The 12810-nt window shown below is 35.2% G+C and overlaps 1 protein-coding gene across 1 annotated transcript in view; it reads right to left on the reverse strand.

Annotated features, from left to right (window-relative positions):
• SULT1B1 (sulfotransferase family, cytosolic, 1B, member 1) overlaps window positions 1–12071 on the reverse strand; it is a 14006-nt gene extending 1935 nt beyond the window's left edge. The window contains exons 1-6 of the mRNA XM_012659848.1: window positions 11924–12071; window positions 9061–9186; window positions 8134–8231; window positions 4318–4444; window positions 2862–2956; window positions 571–751 (exon numbers count right to left, since the gene is read on the reverse strand). Coding sequence (XP_012515302.1) covers window positions 571–751; window positions 2862–2956; window positions 4318–4444; window positions 8134–8231; window positions 9061–9186; window positions 11924–12071 — 775 coding nt within the window. The remainder of the gene's footprint in view (window positions 1–570; window positions 752–2861; window positions 2957–4317; window positions 4445–8133; window positions 8232–9060; window positions 9187–11923) is intronic.
• Window positions 12072–12810: the final 739 nt, after the last annotated feature.

Genomic DNA, 12810 nt, shown 5'->3' on the forward strand with positions numbered 1-12810 from the left:
CACACACACACACACACACACACACACACAGACATGCCCACAAATAGAATTCAATTTAACATGTATTTATTAAAGGACTATATTTCGCATGATGATATATGTTGAGTTCAATAATGAGGAAGCAATGATTTACCATAGGCATAGCAACAACTTTAAGGAGTGGACATTTTCCTTCATTAATTTAGTATGCCTACTATCACGTAAGCTAGCTATCTAGCACAGGAAAATTTTTATGGTAGATGGAGAATATCTAGAAAATTCAGATAAATGAAGGGTATTCTTTTGATATAGCAATGGGGGCCAAAATTCATGCTAATTAATGCGTAGACTATTGAATAAATGTTTCTCATTAGAAGGCTTGTCTTACATGTTAGATTTGCAGCAAAGATGGAATTTCTTTGCCACAGATTATTTCCTCTAAGGTTTAGTTTCTAATTTTTCTCTCCCCAGCATACTTCATTTCTTTCCATTTTCTATGATATTGCTCTTATCTGACCACCTATCTTATCGCTTCCACTCTCCATGATGTAAGTAGCAAGCTGTACAGAAACTGGTATACGATGGCCCTACCTTTTCTCATAAAAGGAGACACAGAATGGTCCATCCCCTCCTTTGTCACAGTGGTATAATTTGCACTAGGGTTCTGTTTCATCACATCAAAAGAGCTGTGATAGAGAATTTTATTCACAATTTCTTCTGGCATGTCTTTCTCTAGAAACTTTAACAGCTTCTGAATTCCATACTTTGGGTTCTAAATAAATTAAAGAGAAAAAGAATCATTTCAGGTAGATTTAGTCATGAAGCAGGGAATGCTCTTACCAAGGTCCTACACATGCCGAAGTAATGAAGAAAATAATTTTAGATTTTTATGTGCATTTTTAGTTTTACTTTCCCAAGTACATAGTTTACCTTTCATTATACTAGGCAACCATCTTCTCAGAAGGGAGATTAAAATTTGTTTCAAAAATACAAATAAAAAGATTAGATTAATATTCAATCTTTCACATTCAAAAAAAGAATTAACTTACAGAATAACAGATGATAATAGCTTGTATTATCATTAAGTATAATTTTCAAAATCCTTTGATCTCTTTTTCCTGTTTTAGCATATCTAACATCAGGAATGAATTACCTATGGCAAGACTTCTCTCACAGGGGAAAGAAGATTCTCTTTCTGCTTCTCATACTTACATAGACTTTTTGATAGCATGAGTATATAAGGAGAAAAGTCAAATAAAACCTTGTGCATTTTTCAACCTAAGGATGGTGGGAAGAATAAAGGCAATGATGAATAGAGATTCATTTGATGTATTTCTTGGAAGGCAGCTACACTCATCACTATATCACCAATGCAATTTGAGGTATTTCTTGTGCTTTTCCTTTTCTGTTGTTCACACTAGACACAGGAAGACATATTAGATACAATGAAATAATGGCATTCAAGCCAAAGAGTTTGTCCTCTGCTACTCATCAGGGAGGTGTTCTTCTCAGAGGTCCAAACCAAACTGAGGCAGAATCATAATCTTAATGACCTGGCGATATCAGGCAGAAAGACAACCTGAGATTTAGCTTTCTTGAGTGATTCAACTCACTTTATTGAAACGGAACAAGAAAGTTACTGTGGTGGCCCTAAAATAATCTATTTCTTATAGTCACAGAGCTGAATTTGGTGAAAATTATACACAAATCTTAATTTGTGGAAGAATCACAATGAAAGTTGAATTCACAGTTGTGCCAAATCTGTCGCATGAAAGTTAAACGGAAGACTGATGAAGAAAGGGTGGAATGCTCAAGCTCAGAGTGAGAATATTCATGGTGGATCTGATGACACAAAGAATTACGGACCCATGAGTAATTCTGCACCTTCTTTCCCAGAAGATGTAAATTTCCTTCCCATATTCAAGAAAACTAAACTTCCCTTGCTTTAAGACTTTATGGCGACCTAATGTAGGAAAGTTTTCTTTCAAATTATGCTTATCCTCTGAAAGACTCACATCCAAACACTTTTTTTTTTTTTTTTTGCTTCTAGACCCATAGCTAGAGTAATATTTCCCCTTAATTCAGAGTGACAAGTGCAAAGTGGTTTAAACAGGGTGCAGAAGAAGCTAAGAAGTTAACTAAGGAACTTGAGAGAGGTAATTACCTTAGCTGAGTGAGGTGGTTTCCCTTGAGATGTAGAACAGATTTCCTAAATTAGAGATGAATGGGAATCATGGCCATCTTTAAGAAATTCAGAGAAACCTAAGCGACCAAAATGAGGCTAAGTCAGGACTGTGGGGTCCTAAGAAAATTCAGGCCGGTAAACCAGAGTAACAACAGTTTTACTTGTTACAGGCTTTAGTTTTGAATGCCGATATGGCTCACAAAATCCGGATGTTAAAGACTTGAAAGAAAAGGCTACACTGAAGTCAGTGGGGAATTTTTTTTTCAGGTAGACTCACTCAGTGAGAAAGAGAAAGGTGGCACAGGAACAAGATGGAGAAATAGACAAGGACTAAATAATGCCAAGCTCTATGAATTAGCTTAATTATTTTAATCACATGTAGAACAAGAAGCCATTGAGAGATTTTAAGAAGGAAGTGAATACACTGTGATTAAGATTTTAGAAAGATCATTCTCTCTAGGTGGATAACAGAAGCAAGATGAGATACTCTAAAAAAGTTGAGATAGATGCATGAATCGAGTGGGAGGCAGTAGTACTAGAAAGAAGTAGATGGGTACAAGATCTATTTTCAAGGCACAATTGATAGAATAATAGATTAGCCATAATTATAGACCAAGAGGAAAGGAAAGTATGATACATAGAAGATGAATCTTAGGTTTCCTTCAAAAATAAAGAAGAAATTGCAGTTTCCTCTTACCTCTTTCATGTCTTCATAAAATAGGTAAAGGATACGATAATCTTTCTTCTTCTCCCACCAGCCCTTCACATGGTCATACCAAGAACCAAAAGCCACTAAATTGAAAGATAAATGTTTGCAAAATAAAGAGTGGCTAAATGTTATTAATCATTATCAATACATACAAGTAATCATTATCAATACATACACACTGATTAACTATTAGTTCAAGAAAGAGGAAAGCTAAAGGTAAGAGAAGTATATGACATAACCCTGTTCTCAGTGAATTTAAAATCTACTTGGAAAGGACAAAATAATTTTGTAATAAGTTGAATTCTGTTATCCTAAAATTCATATGTTGAAGTCCTAACCCCCAATACTTCAGAATGTGACTGTATTTGGAGATAGGGTCTTCAAATAGGTAATTAGGTTAAAATTAGGTCATTAGAGTAGACCCTGATCAATATGATCGATATTTCTATAAGAAGAGGAAATTAGGACACACACACACAGACCATTTAAAGATATAGAGAAAAGACAGTTATCTACAAGCTAAGAAGAAAGGACTCAGAAAAAACTAATCCTGAGGACATCTTAATCTTGGACTTCTAGCCTCCAGAACTGTGAGAAAATAAATTTCTGCCGTTTAAGGCAGCCAGTCTATGATATTTTGTTATGACAACCCCAATAAACTGATACAACTTCTAATAAATAAAACTAAAACTACAAGAGCAAGGTGACAGATACTGAGTAATGCAGACAATAAGTGACATGGAAGTTCACAGGCCAGAATGAGAGAATAAGAGAGAATTATAGGAACAGAGAAATTCAGAAAGGGCTCTGGAGGAAGTAGAATGCATTTGAATCTAAAAAAGAAGAGTTGGGATTTGATGATGAAAATGAGGATGACATTCTATGAAAAAAAAAAAAATAGTCCAAGCAATGACAGGGGTAAATCTATGCAAGATACCATTGAGATATATTTGCCTCAAAGAGAGAGTTTGTGTAGGAGAGTATCTGAGAATTATAAGTAGAGTTAGTATCATGGATGTAAATATGTTTCCCTGAAGAAGATAATACACAGGTAGAAGAACAGAGGAGAACAAAACTTTCACTCATATAATAAACGTGAAGAAACGGTAGATAAGAGAGAATTCAAGAATATGCATAAAATGAAAACAGTGCAATGGTGTGGGCAGTGAAAAAGGAAAGTGCTTAAATAAGTTGGCTTTAGTCACTAATCATTAATGAAATGATGAGACTAAGGACTCAGATATCTGTCACTTATTCCTTAAAAATCCTTTAAGAGAACAGATGACAATATATTCTGCTTCCTCTGTAGTCTTCCTAATGCATTACCAGAGAGCTAAGTACATAATTGGTTTATAACACAAGACTTACATTTAAACTTCATATCACCTTACAACAAAGAGTTTCCATTGTGGAACTCCATGATTAAAGGAAGAGTTGGACCCACCCTTTCCAGTCATGAATTTGTCCAGGAACTCTTCCCAAGTCCCAGGCTCGAGCTGCAGTTTTGCCATCTGGTAGAAATAATAGTAAGACACGGCCACATCTTTGGCATTCCGTGCCACATAGATCATCTATAGGGAGATATGGGAGATTAGCATTTTGTTTCTACAGTTTAATAATTTTTAAACTTCTGTTTACTTTGATAGAATACTTACTTTTTCTTTTCTGATTTTGGCATTTAAGTTTGTATCCTGACATAGGATAATCACAGCTGTATATGGTTTTAACACAAAGAATTCTCATCTCTCACACCTCTGTTTACTCTTTAGCCCTCCAAAAGAAGAACATCTCTCTCTCTCTTTTTTTTCTTTTGGTTTGAGGCAGGGTCTCAATAGCCTGTTGCCCAGGCTGGTCTGGAACTCTGGGGCTCCAGCAATCCTTCTGCCTCAGTCCCCTAGAACTTGGGATTACAGGTGTGTGCCACTACACTGGGCAAGAAGATCTCGTGAAACATGGAAAATCAAACATGAGAATTATAATAAGAGTTAAATTAATAAAAATTAATAATATTATCTTTAAATTTGGAATATTTTTCTGTATCACTTATTTAAATTAATAATAATGAAAAGGAGAAGGAAACTTTAAAGGATGAAAAAATGCCCAATTTTTCATTGAAAATAAATTCTTACTTGGATAAATTTACAGTCAGAAAAGATTAAACCTTCTTCATTCCGTCCAAGATCATGGCTACATAACAATCATTGCTGTTTGTTATGATTGATGTGAGATTAGAATTTCTTTTATGTATATATCCCTCAAATCTGCATGAAGGCAGAAATTTTGAACACAATTTCCCAATAGAAATGACATTGTTATGTCTCGTTGGTAATTAGGTTTTCAGACAAGTTCAGTGAAATCCATTAAGCCTACTTCTCCCATGAAGCACATCTAATACTTCTGAGGACTCAGCCACCCGTGCAGTAAATGTATTTCTAAGGGATAACGCATTCAGGAAGAAGCCTTCTTTAACCTTAGTAGGGTAAGAGCTTCCTTCTTCCCCAACTCATGGGCAAAGGAAATAGGAACTTTTATATTCCCAAGTTACTAGCAGTAGTTCTCATAGTCTGAGACAGGGATTCAGGTAAAAAGAGAGTGTCAGAAAACAATTTTTTTCAACAGCTTGCATATAGAGTTCTAAGAGTTAAGACTGTTGCTGACATAACTTCTTGAGAAAATACTAAACCTACAAACATTCCCAGTTACTTCTTACTGCAATACCAAGGGACTATGGTAATACATCATTTTCTTTATCTCTCCTCCTCTGCTGTAAATTTGTTGAGGTCTGCTTGCCTTGGTGTAAAAGAGAAGACTGTCCTGAAGATACCCTCCAGTTCTCCTAATAACAAGCCATGCATTTCTGGAGCTTCTGTAGATTTTCACTACTGCAATTAAGGAATAAAACACATCCCTACTTTCTTATCTCTCTTGTTTCTCATTAGACTTTGAAAGGTAAAAAAGAAATCACACATAAACACATGTATTTTGAAAAGACTTTTTGTATAATAATTATACAAATTATACAATTACACAAATATAATCATACAAAGACTTTTTGTATAATAAGGATGAAAGTACAATCAGTCAAATTTTCAAAGGAAAACATCTCTCGCTCATTCTTTTAAAGCCTACTCTAAACACCTTTCTCAAATCTAGAGATTTGGTGACTGCCTATTTCATTTTCACCACTTTGCATTTTACACATTGCATTTAGCCATTTGTAGAACTCTGACACATCCCTTGCTGTTTCACATCTCTTAGCCTATGCATATGCAGTTTCTTCTCTATGAAACATCTTGTATACCTGAAAATTCCCCTACTCTTTCTTCAGGATGCTGATCAATTTTTTTTTCATCAATGAGACCTTGCCACATATTAAGTAGGTGTAAAAGTAATTGCTGTTTCAGCATTGTTGAAATTTGCCCTTTGATATTGGAATACATTCTTAAATAAATGTGGTTACATTATACATCATTTTAATGCACATTTCTCGCTTTATCTTGTTTTTTTTTTGCTAATGACTTATTACTTGCTATTTATTTTATATTTATTTTAGACTATGGAAATGATGTTAGACAAAAAGCATATGTGAACAATTTTCTTAATCAAGTTCAAAATGGGTCATATAGCAGCAGAGACAACTTTCAACATCAACAACACATTTCGCCCAGGAACTGCTAACAAACGTACAGTGAATGGTGATTCAAGAAGCTTTGCAAAGGAGACCAGAGCCTTAAAGATGAGGAATGCAGTGGCCGGCCATTGGAAGTTAACGACCAATTGAGAGCCACCTCAAAGCTGAGCCTCTTACAACTACATGAGAAGTTACAAAGAACTCAATGGTGACCATTCTAAGGTCGTTCAGCATTTGAAGCAAATTGGAAAGGTGAAAAAGCTTGATAAGTGGGTGCCTCATGAGCTGACCAAAAATCCAAAAAATTGTTTTGAAGTGTCATCTTCTCTTACTGCGTGCAACAACAATGAACCATTTCTCAATTGGATTGTGACCTGCGACGAAAAGTGCGTTCTCTATGACAACTGCCGACGACCAGCTTAGTTGTCGGACCGAGAGGAAGCTCCAAAGCACTTTCCAAAGCCCAACTTGCACGAAAAAAAGGTCATGGTCACTGTTTGGTGGTCTGCTGCTGGTCTGATCCACGACAGATTTCTGAATTCCGGAGAAAAAATTACATCTGAGAAGTATGTTCATCAAATCAATGAGAGGCACTGAAAACTGCGATGTCTGCAGCCAGCACTGGTCAACAGAAAGGGCCCGATTCTCCACAGCAATGCCTGACTGCACGTCGCACAACCAACGCTTCAAAAGTTGAAAGAACTGGGCTACGAAGTTTGGCCTCATCTGCCATATTCACCTGACCTCTCACCAACCGACTATCACTTCTTCAAGCATCTCAACAACTTTTTGCAAGGAAAACACTGCCACAACCGGCAGGATGCAGAAAATGCTTTCCAAGAGTTCGTCAAATCCCAAAGCACAAAATTTTACACTATAGGAATAAGCAAACTTATTTCTCATTGGCAAAAATGTGTTGATTGTAATGGTTCTTATTTTGACTTAAAAAGATGTATTTGAGCCTAGTTATAATGATTTAAAATTCACAGTCTGAAACCGCAGTTACTTTTGCACCAACCTTCAGAGAATTTTTTTGATTTCATGTATTAGTACTTACCTGCTGATATGTAATTATTTTTCAAATGTATCTGTCTTTTTCCCACTGCTTGAGGTATTCTACAGGACTATATGCTACGTAGGATGCAAGGTGTATACTTAGGATTTAGGTACTTTTCTTCCTAAATGATAAACTTGAATAAAAGTGTTTATTAAAAAAGAAGCCTAAACTTAATCCCTAAATATATATAACTACATATAATTTATAACTTACAACCAATAATAAACCCATATTTGTAAATTATAATTATGTCGAACCATGAAGAAGCAGTTGTGGAATTATTTGAATATCTATCACATAGTTGACAGTGAATCGAAGGACTTAGAGAGTGACTGCCATCTTTGAGAGAACCTGACAGGTTCTTAATGCTTGGGCGCTGAGTGTCATCACTCCCCACAACATTGGGGTCCACTCGTGTTATTTTGATCCTTGGGATACGGGGGCCACTTTATTATTTTTGCAATGATTTATCCAGGGATTGTACTCCCTCATCTTGCATTTCTACATAATTGGTAAAAAAAATAAATAAAATTACAACACAAATAACAATTATTTTTCTTTAAAATTTGTACCTTGCAATCATTCTTCCAAAATGAAGAAGGGAGAAGTTGAACAGGTAGGTGTGTTTTCACCAATCTAGGAGACTGCAGGTTTTTCAACTGCTCAACACCTACAATCACAAAAATTTTAAAAATTACATTATAAATGTGGAATTATAATGGTCATTTACAATATATGCTAAACTTTCTATAAACCCTACTATATGGCTTGAAATGGTCATATGACTTCATATATTCTTAAAATCTACAATGAGATAAAAAAATGATAAGCTCTGTGTTAGACTGATTTTTGCCTATGTGAAACAGTAGACTATTGTCTTCGTAAGTGTCTATAAAATCCTCAGATGTATAACACTGTGATGAAGCAGAAACAGCAATAGGTCAAGAGTCAAGTTGTCCAGATTTTTCCTTCATTTATCTTCCTTTTTTCTTATTTTCTATATGAGAAAATTGTACTAGAGGATTTCAAAATCCCTTTCCATGTCTCCTATATTAAAATTCTAAGAAAAAATTACACCATGAGGCTCGTGACTATATTTTTTTAAAAAACTAATAATGCAAGCCCAAATATTCCCATAATCCTTTTCCTACACTTTGCAAATATCAGCTAACTAGCACTATATAAGAGTCTGTATTGAATAAAAAAGTGAATTTTCTCTACATAATGATCACTCAATATTTAAACCTGGAAGACTTCCGCCTTTCTTTTAAAGAAACGATATGCTACATAAAACCTTCTCTTATGCAGATATTATCCTTGGATGGAGGAAGAGTATAATGTAGGTATTGGTATAGCCAAATTCTGACTCTTCCATTATAGACACTTGTGATTTATTAATGACTGTCCAAGCTTCATCTGTATCATCTTCCATCATGACTCCTCTAAACATCACAAAAAGATTTATTCCCATATTGAAAAGAAATATTCAGAAAAAATACCACTTATGATTCCAGGAATTATAAGTTCTATGGTAGGCACTCGGTTGTATATGGCATCCCGTTTACATTTGTCTGCGTCCCCATTGTTATAGATCAAATCCAGTATTTCACTGATCCAGGTTGTTCCTAAGAGAGAAAAAAAATGGAAGAAACTCTAAACTTATGTGTCCAAAAGCATGTAAGAGGATAAATAGAGGTAGGTAAAGAAGTTGTATAACAATATCTAAAACAAAAATGTTCTCTTTATTTTTACTTCCTGTCTTTCTTCTTCCCTTACATAGAAGAGATCCTTATCTATCTTGAACATATACATATATATATTGTATACATGTAAGTTCTAATTAAAATGTCCTACAAATAAGACTCAAAAAGAGGAGTGAAGAAGGAAAATGAAAAGAACCTTGAGATTTCGTATGTGCTGACCAATGTGCCACTCACAAACAAAAGACAATAGATTCTGATTGACTAGCGTAGATCAAGCCACTGTGACCTTTAAGATAATCATGTCTCACCAGTCTTTTGAGAAATGAATCTAAAGCACTTGTTTATAGCATTCAATGACCAAGTTATAGAGGTACTGCTAAAAAATAATTATAAGACACGGGAAGAAAATATCTTCTTTACTGTTCCCATTTCCCTTCTTTTTACCAAAGGTGTAATGACAGTCTTTAAATTAAATTATAGTGGTGGTAACTAAAAAATTAAGTTAATGAATTAATCAGTTAATTAAGCCACTCACACAGCAATGTTTTTGAAGAGTGATCTACATGTGGATGCACATTTGAGTGGTTCCAGATACTAGAGTACTTTAGGGCTGCTTTTTCAGTCCTTTCTTGTGGTCAACTCTTTCTCTGCCTTGTCCCTAAATCATGAATACTTATATTAGGCAATCTCCCCTATCCTGCCATAGACGATTCTAGTATAAAAAAAAAAGGTGAGCCAAATCAATCTCAGCATCCTTGAAATTTTACCGTTTGATCTGGCTTAGGCTTACACAATAATTCATTACAAAAAAAAAAAAAAAAACTTAAACTTGACTTCCAAAGTACAATGTAACCCGTTTAATCTATCAGTGATCAGTTCACATTGTGGCCCATGAAGTCTGATTGAAAGAAATGCCAATTTAGCTATTTTGGATGCTTTGTATTGGAAAAGTTTGTTTTCCATGATTTTGGAAAAAGAAAAAAAGCACAAAGTTTAGCTCATATAAGGAGATAGTTAATTTGGATCTTTCTAACCAAATTAGCAAGGCATTGATATATTAATAAGTTTAAGACATGTTCACAACAGCTTGTAAAGGGAAAAACAAAAAAATCTCCCACAGAGCATGTGATCAAGCTATGTATAGCCATCTAGCTTTTACTATGTGAGAAAAAATTCAGCTTCAAAGAGTATATCTGTAGATGAACTATTTGTATAAAGATACCATTCAAAGATTTTTTTTTTAATTATTTATTTAATCAGGTAGTTACTTTTAGAGACAGTCTTTCTCTGTTGCCCAGGCTGGAGTGCAGTGGCATGATCACAGTTCACTACAGCCTCAAATTCTTGGGCTCAAGCCTTCCACCTCAGCCTCCCAAGTCCCAAGTAGCTAGGACCACAGGCACAAGTCACCATGCCTGTCTAATTTATTTTTATTTTTGATGACAGGGTCTCGCTATGTTACCTAGGCTGATCTCAAACATGTGGTCACAAATGATCCTCTCCCTCCTCAGCAGCCCGAGTAGCTGGCTGGGATTACATACAAGAGCCACCTTGTCTGGTGGACTCAAAGATTATCTAAATGCTTTTCTTCTTTTGAATATATCTAAAAAATAGCAATAACAAAAGAGCGTGTACATTCTCAGTGTCTGCCTTTCCTCCCTTCTCTAAGGATTTATCTCGACAAGGAAATACAAAGTGGTTTTGGTCCTAATTTGGGTTTGGTGAGCTATTAAGGAGAGCAATGCAAAGCAGTAAGGAAAAAAAAAGATGTTTTGCCAAGATGAGCTTATTTTTCTAATGTCTATAGAGGTCTTCATTGTGCATGTATTTGTTATTTCCTAGTAGGAACCCTTTGTTCTCATGCAGTGTTTACGATTTTGGTAGATTAGATTTCCCACATTCAGGACTTTAATCCCAGAACTTGTTAAATATTACTTTGAAATAATTTTGATATGTATAATCTAAAAGGAAGATCAGTAGTCAATATAGTTACTAAAAACTTCTTCCTTTAAGAAATGAGGTAGGCATATTAAGGAAAGTTGACTTTAGAGGGTTAGTAACTAGAACAGTTGGGCCCAAGTAATTTAATTGCATAAAAGGCGAGAGAGAGAGTCTCATTTGTGTGCACTCTCTTTGTACATTTATCATTGGGTAAATCAAAGACTCTGTCATAAACAGACCTGGAAAAATAAAAATTATTGATTCATTTCAAGCCCTCTTAAATTCTCCTTTCTGAGATTGCATACTGAGGTCAGCAGTTGTTTAAATATAAAAACAAAATATTTAAACATCAAAATGTACAGAAGATTTATATACATCCTAATATGCCCCAAATGTATATATTCTAGAATATATATAAATGTACCCAAATCACATATATCTGCAGTTTTGATCATTTTATTTGAATTTAAAAAGAAAAACAAGACAACAGCATTAATTTTTGTCTCAGATATATTCTGCGTTCAATTGCTAGCCTTTCAGAATAGAAAAAGAATTGGTCTAATTTAAGACAAAACTCTCCCGGCAACCACCAACAGTGTCCCCTTGACAACTGTTTAATGAATTCGGGTTAGACCTGACTAGTAAGCAGCAGATCAGCGGGTTTACATATATGACTCACTACCTAAGTATCTAGAACAACTGAATGAAAAGGGCTTACCAGATTTGGGATAGGTGGAGATCAGAAGATCATCTGGTTGGGCCTCAAGTGACTCTACCGTGGACCACTCCTCAGCTGTGCCCCAGAAGAGAGGAATACCCTGGACGTCCACTAACTCCCTCCTGAAGACATTCTGCATGTTGTCCATTTTGGGGAAACTAGATATGAAACAAAATGCAGCATTGATCAAATTTTAAAATAAGTGACTATTGTAACAGTATTGTCATTACTCAGATACACCAGCATCAGATTGTAATACTGTGTGTTACCTGCTGTTCATTTGTGACATAGCATTGGCACTTTTCATTTGTCAACTGAGGATTATGGCATTTGCTCAAGCAAAGTGTTTTTTTGAGAGATGTGATAAACCCACAGTTCAGCCCAGCTATCTCCTGTAACACAAAGAAAAAAAGACATTCCCCTGCCCCTCCCAACCACCTGCCTGAGGCAGGGATGTAGGTCTCAGTTCCCAGAAAGAGTGGGGGAAGTTTTGAAGAGACAGAAAACACCTTTTGTCATTTTTTTTCAGGCCATTCCCTCTGTTACATATTCCCCACTCTCAGTTTTACGCTTCCATATCTATGGGAGGAGGGGCTACTACTCTGTTATAATAAGTTTAGTGATATGTCAATCATCCGTCCTCCATGCTACTCCTGCCGCATGAAAACTTAACTGGTTTGCAATTCATCCCATTGGTTATAGGTTCTTTGTGCTTTAATATGACTCTTTATATAAAACTCATCTATGGTGATGAAGAAATTCTAGAAGACAAATATATATGTATATATGTATACGTATATACTCTCCCTGAAGAAAACAAACAAACAAAAAAAGGTCCTGGAGGAAGAAGTTTCTGGAAATTTCTTTAATATGTATTAAGTTCAATA

This window comes from Propithecus coquereli, unplaced genomic scaffold, assembly GCF_000956105.1.
Source record: "Propithecus coquereli isolate 6110/MARCELLA unplaced genomic scaffold, Pcoq_1.0 Scaffold64, whole genome shotgun sequence".
NCBI classification, from domain to species: Eukaryota; Metazoa; Chordata; class Mammalia; order Primates; family Indriidae; genus Propithecus; species Propithecus coquereli.